The sequence below is a fragment of the Mustela erminea genome, chromosome 10, assembly GCF_009829155.1.
Source record: "Mustela erminea isolate mMusErm1 chromosome 10, mMusErm1.Pri, whole genome shotgun sequence".
NCBI lineage: Eukaryota > Metazoa > Chordata > Mammalia > Carnivora > Mustelidae > Mustela > Mustela erminea.
Genome location: NC_045623.1, coordinates 16717902 through 16742720, shown reverse-complemented (window position 1 = coordinate 16742720; position 24819 = coordinate 16717902). Strand labels below are relative to the sequence as shown.

Sequence of the window (24819 nt, the reverse complement as noted above, 5' to 3'; positions counted from 1 at the left end):
CCCTGGGTTTAGGTGTAGTACTCAGTTTTTTAATAATTTGACCACAGAATGCTTTTTTTTTTTTTTTTTTTTTTTGTGAAGCATTTCATAAGGACTGTTTATCATGGAGCACATTGCTTCCTTATATCCTCTGCTGTCACCTTGGTTTGCTCTGGTTTAATCATCATAATATCTACCAACTTGAACTTGCACAGTCCTTTTGAGTCCCACATGGGCTCTCAAATTGAGATTCCCTCAATTAGACTTGGCATTGCAGGTTCAGTGATCATACTTTCTGTCATCATTCAGGTCATTTCATTAAAATATTCAGTAGTGTCTTAGAAGTTTTAAAAAATTGATGAGAAAAAATGAATGTAGGATGCTACGTCAATGAAGAGTAAAGCTAAGTAGAATCCTTAAAAAATAAAGTAAAGCTAAGTAAAATCCTTAAAAAATCCTTAAAAAATAGACTGGGAGTTAGATTATTCCTTGTCACTGTTATAGGAATTCCATGGTGGTCTAGTGGTTAGGATTCGGCGCTCTCTCCTTGTCACTGTTATAGGAATAATTATAAAAATGCTTTTAAAAAATCTCTTAATAGATACCCATTTTCCAGGAATTAAAGAAGTGGCACTTTGTGCTATTAATAATGAGATATTTAAGAGTATTTTCAAAGTCTTTTCTAAATCATATCATAGTATTTTCACATTTTAACATGTACATTACTCACCAAACATAATATATGCAGCATAAGATGACTGTAAGACACTTCATTTTGAGGGTTAAGCAATAAAAAGTTTATAAGATTTAACCTTGATCTCTTTTTTTCTTTTAAGATTTATTTATTTGAGAGAGAGAAAGAGCACAAGCAGGAGGGACAGAGGGAAAGAGAGGGAGAATCTGAAGCAGACTCAATGTGAAACCAGTTTCAGGGCCTGATCTCACGACCCCAAGTTCACTACCCGAACTGAAACCAAGAGTTGGTTGCTTAACTGACTGTGCCACCCAGGCACCCCAACCTTAATCTTTTTTTTTCTTTTTAAGATTTTTAATTTATTTATTTAACAGAGAGACCGATAGAGAGGCAGGCAGAAGGAGAGGGGGAAGGAGGCTCCCTGCTGAGCAGAGAGCCTGATTCGGGGCTTGATCCCAGGACCCTGAGACCATGACCTGAGCCAAAGGCAGAGGCTTAACCCACTGAGCTACCCAGGTGCCCCACTAACCTTAATCTTTTAAAGTTGAAATTACAATTGTTGGGATTGGAGATAAAACTAAATACACCCTTGGAAACCTTATTTGACATCCTAATAGAAGCTATGATAAACCTATACTTTACTAGTATAAATGTAGGGAGGAAAAAGATCAATCACCAAATTTACCAGAGAAGTCCCAAAAGTAGCCTCCCTGTCAGAGTAATCTCCCTGTCAGAGTAATCTATCTTTTTTTATTTCTTCCTTTCTTTTTTATAAGACTTTATTTATTTATTTATAAGATTTTATTTATTTGTCAGAGAGAGAGCACAAGCAGGGTGAGCAGCAGGCAGAGGGAGAAGCAGACTTCCCGCTGAGCAGGGCACCTATTGCAGGACTCCATCCCAAGACCCTGGGATCATGACCTGAGCCAAAGGCAGATGTTTAACAGACTAAGCCACCCAGGCGTACCTATTTATTTTATTTAGAGAGAATGTGCTTGCATACAAGTTGGAGGTGGCAGAGGGAGAGAGAGTCTCAAGCATACCCCCCACTGAGCACGGAGCCCCACACAGGGCTTGATCCCATAACCCTGAGATCATGACCTAAGGCAAAATCAAGAGTTGGATGCTCAACTGACTTAGCCACCCAGGTGCCCCAAGTTTAATCTTTTTAATTCTTTCTAGGACTCTTGACAGCTTTAGTCTTAAAAGATGGTTCTCTTGATTTGTGGAATGATACTTCAGTTTTTTGTTTTTTGTTTTTTTAATATAGCTTTAACAGTTAATTTGACAATTTTGAGTTTCCTAGTTTTAAATTTTCATCGTTTTATATAAGTTAATTTTATGAACCTCTTAATTTCAATAATAAAACTATAATTGAGTAAATTTTGATATTTCATTATTAAAAATACTTTATCAGTATTGCATAGTTTTAAAAGAATAAGTTAATTAGGAGTTTATTTGAAGAATATTAGTAGTTAAAACTTGGATTCTGGAGTCAAACAGATCTGGGTTGGAATCTTACCTGTTCTACTTTCTAGCTGTGTAACTTCGACAAGTTATTTAACAACTTCAAACCTCAGTTTCCTCATTTGTAAAATAATTAACTTAAAGGTTTGTTATATAAAACTTACTATAAGGTTTAACAGATAATTCATGTTAAGTGCTTAACCAAATATCTGGTATCATATTGCTATTATAGTAAAATATTTTTAAAAAGGAATACATATTTTAATTTTTACTGTATTTTTCTTGCTTGCTTCATGGCATGTTGCTTGCTTATGCCGGTAGACCCAACTATGAAATAGCTTCTTTATCTTTTTTTTCTCATGATGAGCACTTAGACCTGAGTTTCATTTTAGGGAAGGTACATTTTGGTACTTTTTTAAAAGATTTTATTTCTTTTTTTATTTTAGAAAGAGGGTACAAGTGGCAGAGCAAAAGGGAGAGGGACAAGCAGACTCTGTGCTGAGCATGGAGCCTTATGTGGGGCTCAATCCCCAGACCCTGAGATCATGACCTGAGCCAAAATCAAAAGTTGGACGCCTAACTGACTGAGTCACTCAGGCATCCCTACATTTTGGGGATTTTTTGATTTATCAGATGGAGGCAAAGAAAATGTTAAACCCAGTATATGTGAATGTGTTTCCCTATTAGAAATAAGAAGTAAAGCTTATTTTAAAATTGTTTCCATTGTTTGGTTTTAGTAAAATTACTTTTTTTTTATTAGTTGTGGAGAATATTTATAAGAATCGAGAACCTGTCAGACAAATGAAAGCTCTTTATTTTCTCTCTCCAACATCAAAGGTGAGTATTTTGAATCTTTTTTTTTTTTTAAAAGATTTTATTTATTTATTTGACAGAGATCACAAGTAGGCGGAGAGGCAGGCAGAGAGAGAGGAGGAAGCAGGCTCCCTGCTGCAGAGAGCCTGATGCGGGGCTCGATCCCAGGACCCTGGGATTATGAAGGCAGAGGCTTTAACCCACTGAGCCACCCAGGCACCCAGTATTTTGAATCTTTAAAAGTTATGTTCATCATTTACCATTGACCTCATTTTCTCATAGAAAATTCAAATGAAACATTCTTTATTAGAAAAATAGTGCCATAAACTAGTTTGTTTAGGAAAAGTTTTTCTATGTTAGAAAATTGTTTCATTTGCACTCTTCTCAATGAGAATATATATAAGTGAAAGAATTCCCTCCCCTCCCCCCATATATGAAAGCAGAATTTAATTGTATAAAACAGTAGCGTTTCTTTGAGTAATTTGTTACTCAGTGATGTTCCTGTACAGTCATATTTTGGGGGATGACAGAAATGTACATAAAAGAAACAATCTTGGATTAATCCTTTATCTTAGTGACTTCTCTATGGCATACATTTATTTATACATATGCACACATGTATTTATGCATATAATCATGTATGTAAATAAATTTTTTATGTCAAAGGAATATCTCAGTTTATGATCAGTGATTGAGCTCATACCTAAAGCCAAACTTTTAGATCTAAGTAAATACCAGATTCCTTTTTCTCTGCAGCATCTGAGAATGAATTTTCTAGTACGTCCTTTGGCTTATTCCAACTCAGAATGTTAGATTAGCAATTCCAGTTTCATTTCTTCTGATTCAGTTAGACAGTAGGAAGGAAAACCAGATATTCACTGTTAAGTCTCTGCATATTTGTTACTGGTGTTTTTTCTTTTTTTAAAGATTCATTTATTTATTTTAGAGAGAGAGAGAGTGGGAAGGAGGGGCAGAGGGAGAGGGAGAGAGAAACTCAAGCAGATTCTGCACTGAACAGGGAGCCTGATGTGAGGCTTGACTTCAGGACCCTGAGGTCACAACCTGAGCTAAAACCAAGAGTCATGCTTAACTGACTGAGCCACCCAGGTGCCCCTGGCTGCTAGTAGGTTTTAGTGACATTTTATATCCTAATGCTAATTCTTAGCATTAACAGATAATTGTTTGGAAGACTATGTGGCCATTGGAAATGAGATTTCTAGGAAATTTTAGTGCTTTAGGTAATTGTTCATTTTTATTGTTAAGTGACAGAAAGGGGATACAAAATTGTGTATTTAGTAAAGGAGCAAAAGACTCAGAGAATATGATACCTGAATGTTGCTCCTTTTTCTACTATAACCAACTCCAGTTTCTGTTTCAGTTCTTAGTCAGTTACTGTGTCCTATAGCCATGTGGGTACCAGTGAGGGCTTAGGCTCATTGGGCACTAGTGGAGAAGCCTAGTGAGAGACTTTCTTCCTCAGTGGCTAGGTGAGCCCCTGGAGACCAGCATCAGAGTATTCCCAACCAGGGGTCATAAAATAACAGATTTCAGAAGAGTTTGGCTCTAAGAGATTTTCTGGACCCCAAGGGAAAGGTTGGTTGGTGGTGGTTTGTTTGCTTATATACCTATAGCCCTCAAGAGGGAAAATCTTTTTGCCTTCCTCCTTTTGTGGAACTGCCTTTATTTAGGATTCTCCAACAATAAATCTAAGCCTCCAGTGAACTGACAAAGCCTCCAGTGAACCCACTGACACATCTTAGTGGGTCAAGCTGTCAGAGAGAAGTTCAGTAAGAATGAAGAGAATACACACCTTACAAAATATAGCTGCTTGAAGAAAAGAATGATGACCTGAACAGAAAAATAATATGCATAAGGAGAGTTTAGTATAGCACATAAAAAACTTCCTGAAGTTCAAAAATGTGATTTCTCAGTTAAACAGTTAATTGCATAAGAGAATAATTATCATTGAAATTTGAATTAGTAGCCTAGAAGGTCAAAATGGAACATCTCAAAGCAGAAAAAAAAGGAGTCATGGAAATTATGGGGGAAAGATAAGAGGCTTGCTGTATAGAGCCATGAGATCTAACAGAAGTAGTTCTAGGACTTCCAGAAGGAGATAACGGAATAGATGGAGGAGAGAGCATTAAATTCTAAATTCTTCATTTTTGCTGCCAAACCATTGTATCTTTAAAACTACCAACACTAAAAAAATTAAATAAATAAGTAAAATTATCAGCACTGAGGCATGTAAGAACTACCAGATTGTATTACCTGCCATTCCTTCTCCTTGCAGTCATTTCCCAATCTCTGGGTCTTTCATTATCCCTTGACAGTTCTACTCCTAGCTCACTGTTAACTCTCTTCAGCTCCTCTTCAATCATAGCCAGTGGCTTCATTATCCAGGTAGATAACCTTTCTAGTATATTCATTGGCTTCTCAACTCCTTGATTTGTTACCTTCTAATCTTATGTTTAGCTTCCCTGTCACTGAATTGTTCCTGGATCTTCTCATTGCTGAAACCTCTGTTCATAACGTATGACCTTACTACTTAGGTTTTTCACTGTTACTGGCTAGACAAAATAGCATTTAAAAAAAAGTCAGTTTATAAAGTAAACTTTTGGAAAGTAAGATTTTGTTTTATTATAAAAAGAATAATCTTGGTTATTTTCAAACACCTAGCATATTTAAATTAGTATTTGATTATATGTATATTAACATCTAACCTTTTTTTAAGTCTGTAGACTGTTTTTTACGTGATTTTGCAAGTAAATCTGAGAACAAATACAAAGCAGCATATATATACTTCACTGACTGTAAGTAGCTTTGTAGAAGTATTATTTCATTGTTTAAAATCTATCAATTATTAGTTATTTCTTATAATACTATTATAATACTATGATTTTCTATTTATTGCTTATTCTAAGAATCTAAAGATATAAGATCATATTCTAACTCATTTAAGGTGATAGAAAATTAAATTCTGAATTAGCCATGTTTTGCTGGTATACAGTGGTAGGGGGTTGGTGGTGAAGGCTGTCCCTCAAATTTTATGCTGATGATAGGATAAATTTTTTTTTAATTAAAGTTTTAATTAGGTATTTGATTATATAATCAAAAATAAGACCCTTTGGGAGAGTACGAAGAAATTGCCATCTGTTTGGCAAATATTAATGGAGAGAATCTGTCACATTTCTCTTACCATACCATATGTTCAAATAGAAAGCAGCTAAAGTAAAGAATCACAGAGAAGTCTAGAAACACATATAATTCTGCTTTATGTTATACCTTACATAATAAAACTGCAAAATGAAAGTGCCATTCATCTAAGTGCAGCCTTGGTCTGTGCTATTAGAGATTCATCATTTTAAATAGTATATTGTTTTTCCTGTAAGTTATTATTTATTTCATGCCTGTAGTAGTTTTCATTTTAAAAGTATCATGCCATACTATTTATCTTTTAAATAATTTTATTATATAGAAATTCGTGTTTATGGAATTGATAAAATTTAATGAATGTGAAGCCTCTTAACTTAAGGAAACTTAAGGCTAAAGAATATAATGTTAAAAGACTCTAGAACCCAGTGGTTATGTTCCAACCTAGATTAAAGGTGGTTTTGGAAGGAATAGACTCTAAGGTCCAGAATTTATTAGTCTTAGGATTTCCTGACATTAGAGAAGTTCTTCTAATACATACAAGGAAAAAAACTAACAATTTGTGTGGTATGGTTGCACTTAGTGGCAGATTTAGAAAAGTAGTATAAATTCCTAACAAGTTCTGAAAGTCCTGTAAAAGTTTATTAAGTCATGGGTTTGGACCTGATTTTCTGTCCTGATAATTTTAGTTTACTGCGTAAACATCAGTTTAAGGAAATAATCTTAGCTTATGGTGCCTATGAATGGAGAAAATAGAATTTCTATTACAGCCCTCTTGGCTAGAATATCTGCTCTGTAAAGGGAAGAAGAATATTTACATATTATCTCATCCTCTTAGTAAATTACTTTGTAAAAGTCACTAATTTATATGTAAAAAATAAATATTCTTGGATGTTTAAATGATTTATTCAAAAGAATAAAAATTTAGATGGAGTTACATGTTTTGATTTTTCTTCCTCTCTCTCAGTTTGCCCTGATAGTCTCTTTAACAAAATTAAAGCTTCTTGTTCCAAGTCAATAAGAAGATGTAAAGAAATAAATATTTCCTTCATTCCACTTGAGTCTCAGGTACTTTCTCTTTCTATTTTTAATTTTAGTTCATAATAGATTTTAGTATGTGTATTTGGTGATTTTGAACAATCCACAAATAATTATTTCTCATGATAAGGGAAAGGAGATGAGCATAAATTGGAAGAGAACATGAAAGTGGAGCTTAAATTTCATGGCTGTTGCTAAGTGCTGTGTATGTCAAGTTTTACAGCACTGTTAGATTATGAAATCAAAAGATTTTGAGCAGTCTATGTTAGATGACTCAAAAGAAGTCGTTTTAGCTTCTGTGACCATTTGTGATATTAAAACAAATGTTCGTCAATAAATATTTTCTATAACATTATAGAGATTATCTTAATTTATGAAATTTTTAATTTTTAAAGTTCATTTTGACATTGGAATAGTTATAAGCCTTCAATTAATAATAATAATGGTGATAGGAAATACCTACATCGTATTCTCCATGTGCCATGTGGTATTCTTCCAATTTATGCTCATCTCCTTTCCCTTTTAAGTGGTTTGAGCTATGAGTGTAGGCATATATGAACATTTATCAAGATCTTGTGCAATGGACATCATCTGCTAGATGCCAAGTGGTTTGCTCTACTGGGCATGGTATATGCCCTACACACACCCAAGTGCTATAATAGAAATCCAAAGAATTTATACATCTTCAAAAAGATATCAAGATTAGGTTTAACTGCATATAATAGAAAAATTTATTTTCAGTAGCTTAAACAAGATAGAAATTTATTTTTTCCTAATGTAAAAGAAGTCAGGAAATGGGTTATGTATGGCTGGTATGCTGGCTCTACAGAATTGTCAAGGGCCTACTCTAGGCATGACCCTCATGGTCCAAGGTAACTGTAGAATCATTTCATCTTTATTTGAGGAAGCCGGGTGAAAGAGAGAAAAAAGGAAATACATAGATTTCATTTATGTCTTGTTGGCTAAAATTTAGTCATGTGGGTATACTTAAGTGTATAAATGTAGTCTTTTATGTAGGCATATGTAGCTGCTTCCTCCAAAGAATTGGTATGGTTACTGAAAATTAAGGGAAGAGTGGTTTTGGGGGAGGCAGCTCACAGTCTACCACAAGAGAAGAGAGATTAATTCATACTAGGAGAATGAGAAAATATTTAATGAATGGATAGAATTTCATAAGGTAGTAATGAAGAGGGAAAGAAGAGGAAAGTGAAAATAACCTGAATGCAAAGATACAGAAGCAGAAAAGTGCAGGGAAACAGCAGTAGTACAGATTATAAGGAGTGAAGATACAATAGATAAGTCTATCTCTAAGGTAGGTTGGGACTGTGTTGTAGGAGGCTCCAGGTCCCACCAAGAATAGTGGTGGAAAATGCACTGATACAGAAGACCATGGAACTCCTCCTAATGTCTTTAAGGAAAAGTACAAGTCAGGAAATCACTGAGGAGAGATTGTCAAAATCAGATATGATGGTGCTCCAAAGAAAAGCTGGACGTTAAGCACATTTAGAGGTTGCATGGAGAGGAAGGAGGTTGATTCACTCTTGAATTTGAGTCAGAGATTAAAGAAACCTCTCTCTTTCCCTCTCAGAGAGTTTAAGATAATTAGTGCTATCACATACACATTAAAGCAGTTAGATGGAAAGCATTCAATAATATAGGGGAGTTTCATTACAGTGGACCTTAGGGAGTACAAAGAATCTGGTGTAGTTAGTATAGAGGGTACTAGAGCGTGTCTACATAGAAATAGAGCTAAGCCAGTTATAGATTAGCAAGAAAAATAGATGGAGATGGAGAAAGTATTTTTTAAATTTTTTAAAAGATTTTATTTATTTATTTGACAGAGATCACAAGTAGGCAGAGAGGCAGGCAGAGAAAGAGGAGGAAGCAGGCTCCCCGCCAAGCAGAGAGCCCGATGTGGAGCTCTATTCCAGGACCCTGGGATCACGACCTGAGCCGAAGGCAGAGGCTCTAACCTGCTGAGCTACCCAGGCACCCTGAGAAAGTCTTTATTTAAGGAGCTGATTATGGGTCATAAAGTTGAAGAAAGTATTTGGTAATAGTTTAAAGGAACATGTAATGGTGGTGATGGAAAGTGGAGAAGAGGAAAAGGAAGAAAATGGAAAAAATTTGAGGGTAGAATGAAAACCAACTCCAAATTTCTCTTGGGTTCATTGGAATATTAGGTAGCTTAGATTAATTTAAACTGTGGTAACAGCTCCTTAAATCTCAGTATATTAACAACAACCAAGTTTATTTCTCATTCATGTTATTGTCCATTATGGTTTGCCTGGGGCTTTGCTCTGTATATCTTCATTCCAGCACTGAGGCTGAAGGAACAGCCCTTGTCTGGGACATAGCAGAGGGAAAAGAGAAATGGTGGAGTCACACAATGGCTTCCCCCACCCATGTATGCAGAATGACTTTTAAAGCTTTTGAGGGGGAGTAGCACACGTCACTTCTATTCATATTACAATGACCATAGCCAAGGCTGACTCCAGTGAGGGAGAGGCCCTTTAGGAAAGGGCAGTATTTTTTGTTAAGAATAGAGATAGAGAGGAGAGTTAGAGAGCAAGGGTGTTGGGGTGGGAGAGGGAGAGAATCTGAAGGAGGCTCTACACCCAGTGCAGAGCCCAGCCCAGGGCTTGATCTCACAACCCTGAGGTCATGATCTGAGCCAAATCAAGTCGGACTCTTAATTGATTGAGCTACCCAGGTACCCCAGGCCAGTAAGGTTTTTTTTTTTAATTACTATATAATGTATTATTTGTTTTGGGGGCACAGGTCTGTCATTCATCAGTCTTACACAATTCACAGTGCTCACCATAGCACATACCCTCCCCAGTGTCTGTCATCCAGCCACCCCACCCCACCTACCTCCCTCCACTCTAGCAACCCTCAGTTTGTTTCCAGAGATTGAGAGTCTGGGTTGTTGGGGGGAGGGGATTAGGGAGAGGGTGGTTGGGTTATGGACACTGGGGAAGGTGTGTGCTATGCAGTGTGTAAACCTGGCGATTCACAGACCTGTACCCCTGGGGCTAATAATACATTATATGTTAATAAAAAATTTAAAATTTATTTTTTAAAAAAAGCCTCTTATGGTTTTTCTCTCTGGTTTCATCTTGTTTCACTTTTTTCTCTCTTCCCCTATGATCCTCTGTCTCGTTTCTCAAACTCCACATATCAGTGAGATCATATATAATTATCTTTCTCTGACTGACTTATTTCACTTAGCTTACTCCCCTCTAGTTCCATCCACATCATTGCAAATGGCAAGATTTTATTTCTGATGGCTACATAATGTTCCACTGTATCTATATACGATATCTTCTTTATCCATTCATCTGTCTATGGACATCTGGGCTCTTTCCATAATTCGGCTATTGTGGACATTGCTGCTGTAAACACTGGGTTGCACATGCCCCTTCGGATCACTACATTTGTATCTTTGTGGTAAATACCCAGTAGTGCAATTGCTGGGTCATAGAATAGCTCTATTTTCAACTTTTTAAGTTGTCCAGAGTGGCTGCACCATCTTACATTCCCACGAACAGTGTAGGAGGCTTCCCCTTTCTCCACATCTTCCCCAACATCTGTTGTTTCCTGACTTGCTAATTTTAGCCATTCTGACTGGTGTGAGGTGGTATCACATTGTGGCTGATTTTTGTTTCCCTGATGCCAAGATGTTGAGCACTTTTTCATGTGTCTGTTGGCCATTTGCATGTCTTCTTTGCAGAAATGTCTGTTCATGTCTTCCCAGGGCAGTAAGTATTTTTGAACAGATATTATCTACCATTGTGTGATAGTGTACTCTAAGGAGTGCTTTTTGGAAGTTAATACAACAGCCAAAACTTTGAGCAACACAGACAGAAGTGGATTAGCTATGGCTAACTCTCATTCTGCGTTCAGCCTGTTGCTCTTGGTTATGTGTTAGGTTCAGAGAGATGAATGACTGTACAGTGAAAGGAAACTTTCACAAGGAGGGTTATTCATATTTCAGTAGTTAACCTATAATATTTATTACATACCTATTTTTACACTCAATACGTTATGCTAGGCTAAGAGGAATTGCTACAAAATATGCTAACATATTTTGTTTAAAAAGAAAAATAAAAATAAGTTTAATAGAGAACTTCCAACCCCCATTAGAGAACTTCTTCTTTTGTACTCTTCGAATAACACAATAATAGTAAATCTCTAATCCAGTTCTTTATACATAAGTAAATGCTTTTGTTAGTTGAATGACTGTGTCTTTGAGGTTTCATTATATCTGTGATTAGACCAATTACTATGTCTGGCACAATACTGTGATTTTGGAAAATATGTTTCTATTTTAAAGACATGAAGAGTATAAGCTAAAGAATTAAAGAAACATCTCAATTATGGAAAGGTTCTAGGTTATTCTCTAATAGATTAAGATTTTTAATGTATGTCAAATATATAGACCAGTTTTGTCTTTGTTGTATTTGTGCCAGGTATTAGATTTTTATTTTAGTTTGACTACCTCAGATTCCTTCATCTGTTGCACAGGTAGTGAAAAAACAAACAGTACAATCTATATATGAAACAAGAACTGAAGGAGAGAGGTAGACTAAGGAGAAAATGAGAGAGTGAGAAAAGAAATAAGGATGAAATCAAGAGGACAGAGAGAAAATGAGAGTTGATTAAGGTAAAGACACAGTGGTCTCAGGAATCAGCGTGGTTAGTGCAAGTAATTTCTTTTGATTTCCAAATAATAGCTGCATTTTCCTTGATTGATTTTTTTTTCATTACATCACCAAATTAACAACAGTTTGACCTTTTTTTTTTTTCTTGGCCTAACTTAGGTTTATACTCTTGATGTACCAGATGCATTCTATTACTGTTACAGTCCAGACCCTAGTAATGCAAATGGAAAAGATGCCGTTATGGAAGCAATGGCTGAGCAGATAGTTACAGTGTGTGCTACCCTGGATGAAAATCCTGGAGTAAGGTATAAAAGGTAAAAAACACTATTATGCTTAAAAAACACTTAAAAAACACTTAAAAGGTAAAAAACACTGTTATGCTTCCTGCTTGGTCTCCAGTGTAGAGGTAGGTAATGTCTCTGTGCTTATGTTTATTGGATTGCAATTTATTGTCCATGTAGAATTATGCTGTATATATAGAAGATTTAAAGTTTAAGGTTGAGGGGTGCCTGGGTGGCTCAGTTGGTTAAGCGTCTGCCTTTGACTCAGGTCATGATCTCCAGGTCCTAGGATCGAGCCCCAGGGCTCTCTGCTCAGCGGGGAGCCTGCTTCTCCTCTCCCTCTGTCTAATGCTCTTGCCTACCTGTGCTCGCTTGCTCTTTCAAATAAAGAAAATCTTTTTTTAAAATTTTAAAAATAAAGTTTAAGATTGAAATTTCAGAGCAACTTATAGCCTCTGTTACTAAATTTCAGTGCTTAAATTTAGTATGGGGCACCTGGGTGGCTCAGTGGATTAAGCCTCTGCCTCCGGCTCAGGTCATGATCTCAGTGTCCTGGGATGGATCCCTGCACTGGGCTCTCTGCTCAGCAGGGAGCCTGCTTCCCCATCTTTCTCTGCCTGCCTCTCTGCCTACTTGTGATTTCTCTTTCTGTCAAATAAATAAATAAACTCTTTAAAAATTATTTTGATATGATTTGCAAATACTTTTTCATGGGTTTAAGGAACGTTTAGGAAATGTCTCTATTGCCATATAGAGAATACAGTCTTAAAATTAATGTTCTATTAAATTTTCACCGAATTTGAATGGCCATATTATCTGAATAGTGGTTTTAGTGTTGAAGTATGTATGTATTTATTTGTCAGAGAGGGAGAGTGTCGCTCTTGCCAGCAAGAACGACCAGGAGACCTCAGCGAAGCAAGCTTTATTTCTGCGTAGCTGTTGGGATCTCCCTCTCCCCCGCCCGTGCATGTCTATACCAAGGTTGCACAACCAATCACTCGCAGCCACATAGATACAAAATCCTAAGTTCCACCTACTGCCTCGCATCCAGCCGCCATCTTAATGGCGTGTTTACTTTCGGGCACCGAAAAAGTCGTGCGGCGCCCTGGCCCCCCGGGGGGCCCAGCCGGAGCAGCTCCACACCGTCGCCACCCGTCCGCGGCAACGGCTTGAGGCAGCGGCGGCCGAGGCAACGAGCGGGCACGGCGGAGCCCAGAAGCATCACCGCGCATGCGCTACAAGCGCTCGGGCACCGACAGGAGAGGGAGAGCACAAGCAAGGGGAGTGGCAAGCAGAGGGAGAAGCAAGCTCCCCCCAAGCAAGGAGTCTGAATGTGGGACTCCCTCCCAGGACCCTGGGATCATGACCAAGCTGAAGGCAGATACATCAAACCAACTGAATCACCCAAGTGTCCCTCAGAGTATTTATAGTATCTAATTCCAGTGGCCATTTTAAATAGATTACTTTTTTTTTTTAAGAGATGAAGTTTGACTTTAATACTATGTACCTTTAGTTATTTGCTTTTTAAAAATAAAATTTAGTGTAAATTGCATAAATTATATGTGTATGGCTTGATAAATCATTCCAAAGTGAACATGTAAGTTATTGCTTTTTAAAAATAAAATTTAGTGTAAATTGCATAAATTATATGTGTATGGCTTGATAAATCATTCCAAAGTGAACATATCCCACTAACCCCACCAAGGTCAAGAAATAGAACATACATGGCATCTCAGAGGTTCTACTCATGATCCCCCTTGATGACCACCCTCTTCCTCCTCCCCAAAAGTCACTGCTATCCTGACTTCTAACACATGTTTTAGGTTTGCATGATGTCGAACTTGGTGAAAATGGAATCATGTGATATTTTTTTGTTTCTGGCCTCTTCGTTCAACATTATGTTCTGAGAGTCATCTGTTTTGTATGTAACCAGCTTGGATTTTAATCTCTGCTAATTGCTAGCTGTGTAGCCCTTTTGCCCTCAGCTTCCTTATCTATGAACTCTGTAAAGCATTCAGAATAGTGAATGGCACCAATAAAATGATAATAGTAAATATACAATGGTACAACTAATAAGCATTGTCGCTCATTTCTCTTTTAGAATTTTCTTTAATTTAAACATTGGCATTGGTCAGGTTAGTTGGCTGAACTGTTCAATGTGATACTTTAAGTTACATTACTCTTAAAAAAATCTGTTAATTACTTAGAAAAATATAACAAATCTCCTTAATTCAGATGCTACCTAATAAGCTCTACTCATACATACATCAGATATTAAAAACATTCTTTTTTTTTTTTAATTTTATTTATTTGACACAGAGAGAGAAATCACAGGTAGGCAGAGAGGCAGGCAGAGAAAGAGAGGGTGAAGCAGGCTCCCTGACGAGCAGAGAGCCCGAGAGTCTCAGGACCCTGAGACCATGACCTGAGCCAAAGGCAGAGACTTAACCCACTGAGCCACCCAGGCGCCCTGAAAACATTCTTTTTCTTATAGGTGATAAACTAATTACATTCTCAACTCAGGGAATAGAGCTAAGTGGTTTATCTTCTGCTAGAGTTCAGTTGCTGTTCAAGTTTCTGCTCTTGGTGTTGGCTCTGTTCAGGATGAGTAAATATAACCAATTAATAATTTAAAAGCTCACCAATGGACCTGTCTTGAATTACTACAATAGTTGCAGAATAATCCAGTTATATCTTATGGATTGTTAAAGTGTAATTCAAACATAAAATTACTTCCCCTTGAAAACATTTTAAAGCAAAATGTGTAATAAATTGTTATATGTAGTTGCTGCTTTATTTATTTTTAAGGTAGTAAACCTAAAGAGTCTTTTAACTTTGAATCCCTCACAACCTTCCATTTTTGAGATTGGTGTGCTAATTGAGGAGCCTTTTCCAGCATTTTTCTTGTAGACTCAAAAGCAACACAAATGTAACTGGTCATGAAGATGTAATTTAGACTGTGATTTTATCATTTTAGTAGAGAGTGATATAAAAATTTTATGCAAAAGATTATATTTGAAATCTGATTAGATGTTAGAGAACACATTGGGAAATCTCACTGCTAGGAGGAAGGATAATAGGTCAACTAATTTGGAGAGTAATATGCTAATATCTAAAAATGTAAAAAATATATACTTTATGACTCAGCAGTTATACTTTTAGATGTAGAAAAACGTACGTGGAGATTTATTTACAAAGATAATTGTTTCAGGGTTGTTTGAAATAGTATGAAATTGAGAATGACTTAAATGTCTATCTTTAGAGGCACCTGGGTGGCTCAGTGGGTTAAAGCCTCTGCCTTCGGCTCAGGTCAAGATCCCAGGGTCCTGGGATCGAGCCCCGAATCTGGCTGTCTGCTCAGCAGGGAGCTTGCCCCCGCCCCCGCCTGCTTCTCTGCCTACTTGTGATCTCTGTCAAATAAATAAATAAAATCTTTTTTAAAAATGTCTATCTTTAAGGGAATGAATGCATGAAATCCAGTATAATTATATGATGGAATACAATGAATTAATCTGATGTATGTCAACATAGATAGATCTCAAACATATATAGAACATATACTATTAAACATTTATAAAATAGTAAATATATATAACAGCATTAACAGGAAGAATACACACCAAATTCATGATAGTGGTTGCCATTGGGGGTTGGATAGAGGTAGAGGAGAAACCTAGGAATTGGGAAGGGAATAAAGGGAACTACAATTTTATTTATATTATTTTTTTTACATTAAGAAAGTCTTAAGTACATATGATAAGGTCTACATTTGTAAAATCCAGACAAATTGGTATAACATTATATTTGATATATTATTATCTGAACTCTGTTTATAAACTCTTTTAAATTAATAAATTGTGTTGTTTAATTTTAGAATTCAGCTTTATGATATTATAACATGTTTTGAAAGAAAGATAATTGTTTGAACATTTTTTCCACTTTCAGTAAACCTCTAGATAACGCCAGTAAGCTTGCCCAGCTTGTTGAAAAAAAACTTGAAAACTACTACAAGATTGATGAAAAGAGCCTAATAAAGGTAGTGTATAAAAGGCAAATAGTGATTATGCACAAAGTCTGTCTTATTTCTTCATAAACAAAAAAAAAAACTAGTGTTCATTTTCCAGTACTGATTTGGGAATCATTAACGTAGATGATAGCTGAAAGCTTAATAGTGTGGTTTTGTGGGGAAGATACAGGTTTTGAAGTGAGCACTGTATCCAAATCCTGGCTTTGCCATTTAATTCATAGATACGTCACTTTGGTTAAATTATGTAACTTCTTATGTAATTTCCTAAGGTTTTTTTATCTGTAAAAATAAGAATATCTTTTTTAAAGTAGAGAGAGGGTTAAATGAGCTTTTACTGTTAAAGTTCTCATAATGATGCTTACTACTGAGTAAACAATAAACACAGTTATTATTACTAGGTCTGACTTTGCACAAATTATCTACTTTCAGTTGTATTTTCATCTATAAAATGGATGAAATAAATGTATAGCTTGCTTGGTTGGTGTGAAGATTAGGTGAAATAATGTTTCTGGCACATATAGGAATTTAATAAATGGCAGCAGTTGTTATCTTATGAAGATAATATAATCAGAGACTAAGATTGGGATTTGGAGAATACTGCATTTAGGCTTGGGTTAGAGAATGAAGAATCTGAGGAGACGGAAGGAGGTGGGGCTAGGAGGCTAGGGACCCATATGAAATGAGTGAAAGAAATTGTTGCTAAGTTAGAACTAAGAGGAGATGGGCAAGGGAACCACTGATACAGTGTTATTTAATAAGTGGAATGAAAAGAATAATACATAGCATGTAATGGGAATGTAGGCAGGGGCTTAAACTTTTTCTAACTGGAATCTTGGAATGCACCACAGAGGAATAGACTCTTTAGCTTAAAGCACAAGTACAGTATTATAGAAGAGGGACGTTATTGCTTAGATAACCAGATTCTTTGGCAGAGGCATAATGAAAAAGGGAAATTCACAGACAACTGCACTGGAATGAGAGGGTATAAGCTTAGATGTAATGTTAGTTTAGAACTTTAAAAGTTACTAGAGGTCTGGTGAAAGCCATTCTGGTTATAGTTAAGAAGACAGTGGCTCGGTATATAGCACAGTAATGTAATAGTCAGTAAAGTATGTTGAATGAGGGAAGAGATATATGATCAGTATGTTAGTAAATATCCTTTTGTCCTTCATAATTTCAATGGAAAAAAAAAGACAAAAGGCACACACACACACACAAAAATTGTCCTTTCCATTTTTCCTTCAAACACTTGATACTTTTCCTTCACTTAAAGACATGATGAAGTGTCAACTCCTTTCAGAAGCATTTCCTGAATGCTCCTCAGGTCAAATGATACTTCCTTCCACATATTGTCATAACCCCAAGCCTTGATATAACACTTATATTGCACTGTCTTTTTCCTGTTTGTGTTTTTGAGTACTTACAACTTAGATATATTGAAGGCTTACTAAGTGCTAGTTACTAAATGTATTATGGTGTTATTACATTAAATCTTACAATAATATTACACAGCAGAAGTTCTAGTTTTATTTTGTTTTACAAACGAGAATACTGAGATACTAACAGGTTAAACAGTGTGTCCAAAGTCTTACAGCAAGATAATGGTCAAGACTTGGATCTGTGTGATTCCAGAGTATGCTTTTAACCACTGTACCATACTGGCTCAAGGTTTAAATGAGTAAACAGTTAATTAAACATTTTTTAAAGGTCTATTTCATATAATTTACCTGTGTCTCACATATGTAAATAAATAGGAAATGTTTGTCTAATGAGTTGTAGTTATTTTTTTTTCTTCTAAGATTTTAATTAAATTCAAGTTAACCTATAGTGTAGTATTAGTCTCAGGAGGAGAACTTAGTGATTTATCACTTGCATGGAGTTATAGTTACTTCTTACTTCTTTAAATAATAACCCAAAGAATTTATTACTTTCTGAAATGAAGTATCAAAGATACTGATAATAACAATACCTTTTCCAGAACTATTATTCACTGTTTAATGATTAGTGATGTTTGTAAATTAATAACAAGACTTTCATTTTGATTTGCCATCTTCGTTGGCATCAGTATAGTCTTTTTAATAGTATAACAGTTAAGAGCACAGGCATGGAGTGAAACTGACCTGGATTGGAATCTCCATTCTGCCACTTACTAGCTGTGTAATTTGGGCAAGTTACTGAATTTTAAGCTTAATACCCTCATCAAATGCAGATAATAATACTGCCTCACAGGGTTGCTATGATAATTTAATTACTTATTTTTTGCTTAGCACATGTGCTTAGAATCTTAGTAGTAACTGCTGTTCATAATTTCTATCAGTTTTAGTTTATGGAGCTGAATTCCTAAGAAAATGAATTTTAGTGCAGGGCAAATGTTACTTTTTTAAAAATGAGTTTTCACAATATTGTTTTATTTGTATATAGCCCCTTAATCTAATTATGAAAGCTTTGGTTTTTGTAGTCTTGTTTTTTTCCCTTACTGTGCCACTCCGATTTTTCCATTTTAATAGAACTTCACATTCTTAAGAATGAGACAGAACTTAGGAAAAGTTTGCTTTTGTTTTCTGAGATATTAACAAGGTGTTCACACAAAGAAATTGAAGTTTCTGAAGATAATTTTATCTTGTTATTCCAGGGTAAAACTCATTCCCAGCTCATAATAATTGATCGTGGCTTTGATCCTGTGTCCACTGTCCTGCATGAACTGACCTTTCAGGCAATGGCATATGATCTACTGCCAATTGAGAATGATACATACAAGCAAGTATAACTTGAAGGGCATATAAAGGGCATATACAAACAGGATATATAGGATTTGAGCATTTAATGATTCATTTAGGCACCAGAAATCTAAAGCCCCTGTAACTTTGATATTCAGAAACTTTATCATTCTCTTACCCTGTAATCAGAACGTATTAAAAATATCTGGACCTTGTAAGTTAATGGGTAATTTGACTGCTTTGAAGCTTTTTTGGTGTAGTTGCTTCCTTAACTATGTGTATAACAAAGCTACATTTAAACAAGTAGAATTTGGACTTTTTGCTTATGTTCAGAGTAAATACCAGGCCAACTACTATATATTTATTGAAGTGGAAATCATATTCAAACTTTTTAGGCCATAATTATTCCAGATCACACACAAAAAAGGTTCTGTGTGTATGACTTGTCAGTATAATGTATTTAAGAAGATTAGAAGACTAGAAAACTGAATAGGTTTACTATTAAGAATAGGCATAATGTTACTAATTTGGTACCTGTTAACTCTGGTATAAGCATATTTACTTTAAAAGTAATGCCAAATAGAAAGCTAAATGAAAAGTGATATAGCTTTTCTATCAGGGAACTATTTTACTGTATTATTGTGAATCATTATGAGGGTATACAGGTGTATATATATGTTTATATTTACGTTTTGATATCATAATCTCTAGGTACAAATTGGCATTTTTCATCTACGATTTACTGTTTAAGCACAGTGGTAAAAAGGAAACTTAGTTTTCTGAAATTTTATGTTCAAATTAACTTAGTGATTTTAATTAAAAAATCTTTTTTCTACTGTATGTATTGTATTTATGTATTTTCTGTTGTATGTTTATTTGCATTCTGGTCAAATCCTGGCTTCTGAATTTTTCTTTGTAATTTATATTAATGACTAGTGACATGGAGAAATCAGTATTACAGTTTTTCTAATACAAAAATAGTTTCAAGCAGTTTATTCAGAATTTTCAGAAGAGATACTGTTTACCTGTCTTGTCCTTTAGGTTTCTAAACCTGCATTGCTCAAGAGATTTAGAAAAGTATTGAACTAGAAAAGAAAAAAAAATTAAACTGATGGACACTTAATAAGTCTCTCCCTTACTCTTAAAAAAAATTAAACCTTGCTTTCCTTGCCAGCAAACCTAGGGAAATAATTTTTTTTTTCTTTTTAAGTAGACTCCATGCCCATTACAGAGCCATTGCAATGAGGGGCTTAAAGGGAGACTAATATTTTATTTAATTACTTATTTTTGGGAGGGAGGGGCAAAAAGAGGGAGAGAATCTTAAACAGGCTCCACACCCAGCACGGCCCCCAAGATGGGACTTGATCTGACCTGAACCAAAATCAAGAATTTTGGACATTTTAATGGACTGAGCCACCCAGGTGCCCTGAGATAGATAGATAGATAGATAGATAGATAGATAGATAGATAGATTTTTTTTTAAGATTTTATTTATTTATTTGACAAACAGAGATCACAAGTAGGCAGAGAAAACAGGCAGAAAGAGAGGAGGAAGCAGGCTCCCTGCTGAGCAGAGAGCCCGATGCGGGGCTTGATCCCATGACCCTGGGATCTTGACCTGAGTTGAAGGCAGATACTTTAATGACTAAGCCACCCAGGCACACCCGGAGAGGTAAATATTTTGTCCACACTGGGTGTGGAGCCTGCTTAAGGGAAAGGCTTTAAACAAAAACAAAAACCAGCAATAATCCCTATTATGAATCAGAGAAATCCAGAGATAAGACTAAGATGGAAGATTGAACTCCCTATGGTTTGTGCTCTCTTACAGTTGTTAATGGAAACAGTACAATGCAGGAAATTCTAAGTATCCATATTCCATTTTTTATCTTGATGATCTCTTTAAATGTAGTCTTAAAATGGGGTTGTCTTTTTTAAGTATTGTTAGGCTTGCTGCCCTAATCTTTGTTTATAAATCAAAGGTTAAAGATGTTGTGTAAGTACAGTGGCATTTTAAATGGCAAATGGGCTGCTTCTGTCCTTAGTTTGTTCTGTTTAAGCACAATCATTGTACCTTTGGGTATCTGCACTTAAGACTGCATATGCTGCCTTCAGCTCGGGTCATGATCTCGGGGTCCTGGGATCGAGCCCCGCATCGGGCTCTTTGCTCAGCGGGGAGCCTGCTTCCTCCTCTCCCTCTCTCTGTCTGCCTCTCTGCCTACTTGTGATCTGTCTGTCAAATAAATAAATAAATAAATAAATCTTAAAAAAAAAAAAAAAGACTGCATATGTAAATGGTTTTATAGGTGAGGCCTGTAATTTGGGGAGTTACAGAAGTGATTGTATTCATACAGTAGAAATCTACATTTAGAGCTAATCTGATCTAGAGCTGGGAAAGTTTAAAGCTGTCCTTTCTAATCTTGGCTCAGGAGATTGACAGTTCCAAGCGTGATTGAATCTCCCTAGCTCTACAGATGAAAGGAGTCTCTGCATAAAAAGGGAAGAGAGAAATAACATATGGGGAGGCAGGAAGCCCATTTTGAGTAATTTCATGAACCCCTTGAATTGCTTACTTCAATAGTACTCATTAAAGCAATCACAATTTTTTATCACTACATTAGTTTTCTCTCATTTCCTTTCCCATTCTTCAAAGGAGGTGTGGTTATAGGATTAGAGAAGAATATAGAAACAGATGATACATGTTTATGAATTTACTTACTTGGATACATGTTTATGAAAATGTTAATTTTGCAACACCTTCAGTATTTAATAGCCTACATTTGGAGGTGACATCTCTGTTCTTTTCTTAATGCATATTTGATAGTTGCACTGATGGTTATGAACACATTGAAATAGTATTTGAAGCAATTAGAAGATATTAATACAAATTTAGTCTTGTTCTTAGAGTTGATTGTAGAATGTTGGATATTTGTTCCATAAAACAACATTTTGCTGAGCTAAACCCTAACATTTGAAAGCAAAAATGTCTTGGTAGACATAGCACTTTGATTTCTAATGTAAGAATAGCAAGCAATATGCCTTAGTTTTGAGTAGGTATTCACTGTCATCCTAAAATACTGGATTGAATGTGTCTATTGTTCGATTTCTTGAGCTCTGTCTTGAAATTATTGTTTGTAAAAATGTTTCTTCCACTTTTGGTGGGGAATAATCCAAAAGATTTATATTTCTGTCTACTTGTAGATACAAAACAGATGGGAAAGAAAAGGAGGCAATCCTTGAAGAAGATGATGACCTCTGGGTCAGAATTCGACATCGGCATATTGCAGTTGTGTTAGAGTATGTGAACCCATTTTAATTTTTATTCCATATTTTTTAGGCACTAAGTTCATGAAAGTGTATTTTATAATCTTAGAATTTTTCTGTAAAGAGTAACACCTTAGAAGTCTAAAGAATTTTCTCAAATTTGACAGGGAAATTCCCAAACTAATGAAGGAAATTTCATCAACAAAAAAAGCAACAGAAGGGAAGGTAAGACTTTTATTTAACATTCAAAATAATGATGGTGAATTTTAACATGTGTTTAAAATTTTTATTTTATCTTTTTAATTTTCCATTTTGGGAAATTTCTAGTATATACAAAAGTAGAGAAAACAAAGTCCCATGTGCCCAATATCAGTCTCAAGTGACATTTTGTCTGTCTTGCTTCATTGAGTTTTTTGTTTTTTTTTTTTAAAGATTTTATTTATTTGGCAGACCAAGATCACAAGTAGGCAGAGAGGCAGGCAGAGAGAGGAGGAAGCAGACCCCCCACTGAGCAGAGAGCCCGATGTGGGATTCAATCCCAGGACCCCAGGATCATGACCTGAGCCAAAAGCAGAGGCTTTAACCCACTGAGCCACTCAGGTGCCCCGAGTTAATTTTTAAAAAGCCATTTAGCCAATTTCATCAGTGCATTTTTGCTAGGTTTTTAAATTTTGAGGTGTAATTTACCTGAGTGCATAAATCTTAAGTGTATACTAAGTAACTTTTTACATATACATATATATATGTATATATCTTAAGTGTATACTTAAATCTTAAATCTTATACTTAAATCTTAAGTGTATACTAAGTAACTTTTTACATATACATACATATATATCTTAAGTGTGTACTAAGTAACTTTTTACATATACATATATATATGTATATATCTTAAGTGTATACTTAAATCTTAAATCTTATACTTAAATCTTAAGTGTATACTAAGTAACTTTTTACATATACATACATATATATCTTAAGTGTATACTTAAATCTTATACTTAAATCTTAAATCTTATACTTAAATCTTAAGTGTATACTAAGTAACTTTTTACATATACATACATATATATGTATATATATGTGTGTGTGTATATATTTATCTTAAGTGTATACTAAGTAACTTTTTACATATACATACATATATATGTATATATGTGTGTGTGTGTATATTTATGTATATATGTATGTACTTATGTATATATATGTATATACATACATATATATATTTGGAACTACCACCTTAATCAAGGTAGAGAACATTTCCATCATTCTAAAAGATTATGCAATAATATCATCTATGAATAAAAATATTTAGCCTGATCCTTTCCAATCTTTATACATTTTAAAACAGTTTACTTAGTGGTTAATATCTCCTAGCTCTGTAATGTACAACAGAATTGATTATAGAGGATATCCTTGTCTGATTATTGAGGATATCTTTGTCTTATTCCCAGCCTCAGAAGAAACATGTTTGATATTTTACCATTGAGTGTTACGTTATTTTAGGTTATTTTAGATATATCCTTTTTTTCCTTCTTTCTTTTCTTTCTTTCTTTTTTTTTTTTTTTTAAGAGAGAGAACACAGTTGGGTGGGGCAGGCAGAGGGCAAGGGAGAGAGAGAATCCCAAGTAGGCTCCACACCCAGAGTGGAGACCAGTATGGGGCTCCATCACACCACCCTGAGATCATGATACAAGCCAAAATCAAGAGTTGGGCACTCAATTGACTAAGCCACCCAGGCACCCCTTGATAAATCCTTTATCAAGTTTATCCCTTCTGTTCTTAATTGGCAAAACAGGTTGTTGTGGTGGTTTTTCTGATTAGAATGGGGTTGGATTTCATCGAATGCATCTGTTGAAATTATTTTTTTTCTCCTTTTTTCTGTAAATGTGATAACAAAGCAGTCGTGCATTCCTGGAATAAGTTGCACTGGTCTTAATGCATTATCCTTTTCCTTTGTCACTGAATCTGTTTGCTAATATTTTGCTTAGGATATTTGATTCCAGGTTTATGAGAACTATTTCTCTGTAACATTCCTTTTTTTTTTTTCTTTTTTAAGATTTTATTTGTTTGTTTGTTTGTTTAGAGGCCTGTGCATGCAGGGGAGGGGCAGAAGGAAAGGACGAGAGAATCTCAAGCAGACTCTGTGCTGAGCTCAAGGAGCCCAACTTGGGGCTTGATCTCATGACCTTGAGATAATGAGCTGAGCCAAAATCAAGGGTCAGACGTTCAACCAGCTGAGCCACCCTAGCGCCTCCAAATGTATCATTATTGTAGTCTACCTTAAAGTATACTTTTGCATCTCCTGAATAATTTAAGAACCTTATAACAGTTTAGCTGCATTTACCCCCTTCCTCTTTTGTGCTAATGTTGTTAGATATTTTACTCAGCATCTATTAATAAACTTAAGATGTTATTTTTGGGGACGCCTGGATGGCTCAGTTACTGAACTTTTTTTTTTCAGGCTGTTGGCAATTATGATAAATCCACAATAAAACATTCAGGTTTTGTGTAAACAGATGTTTTCATTCACTTGGGTAAAGAATTAAGAGTGGGATTGCTGAGGGGCACTTCAGTGGCTCAGTCCATTAATAATGCGTCTGCTTTCAGCTCAGATCATAATCATGGGACCCTGGGATTGAGCCCTACATTGGGCTCCCTGCTTGGCAAGGAGCCTGCTTCTCTCTCTACCTCTTCCCTTTGCTTATGCTCTCTCTCTTGC

The 24819-nt window shown here is 35.5% G+C and overlaps 1 protein-coding gene across 2 annotated transcripts in view; it reads left to right on the top strand.

The window, feature by feature from the left end:
* The window catches only part of STXBP3 (syntaxin binding protein 3), a 57144-nt gene that overhangs the window by 17198 nt on the left and 15127 nt on the right, over window positions 1-24819 (top strand). For both annotated transcript variants that reach the window (XM_032301538.1, XM_032301539.1), the window contains exons 4-11: window positions 2901-2977; window positions 5688-5766; window positions 7074-7174; window positions 11968-12122; window positions 16035-16125; window positions 18749-18873; window positions 22032-22127; window positions 22262-22319. In XM_032301538.1, coding sequence (XP_032157429.1) covers window positions 2901-2977; window positions 5688-5766; window positions 7074-7174; window positions 11968-12122; window positions 16035-16125; window positions 18749-18873; window positions 22032-22127; window positions 22262-22319 — 782 coding nt within the window. The remainder of the gene's footprint in view (window positions 1-2900; window positions 2978-5687; window positions 5767-7073; window positions 7175-11967; window positions 12123-16034; window positions 16126-18748; window positions 18874-22031; window positions 22128-22261; window positions 22320-24819) is intronic.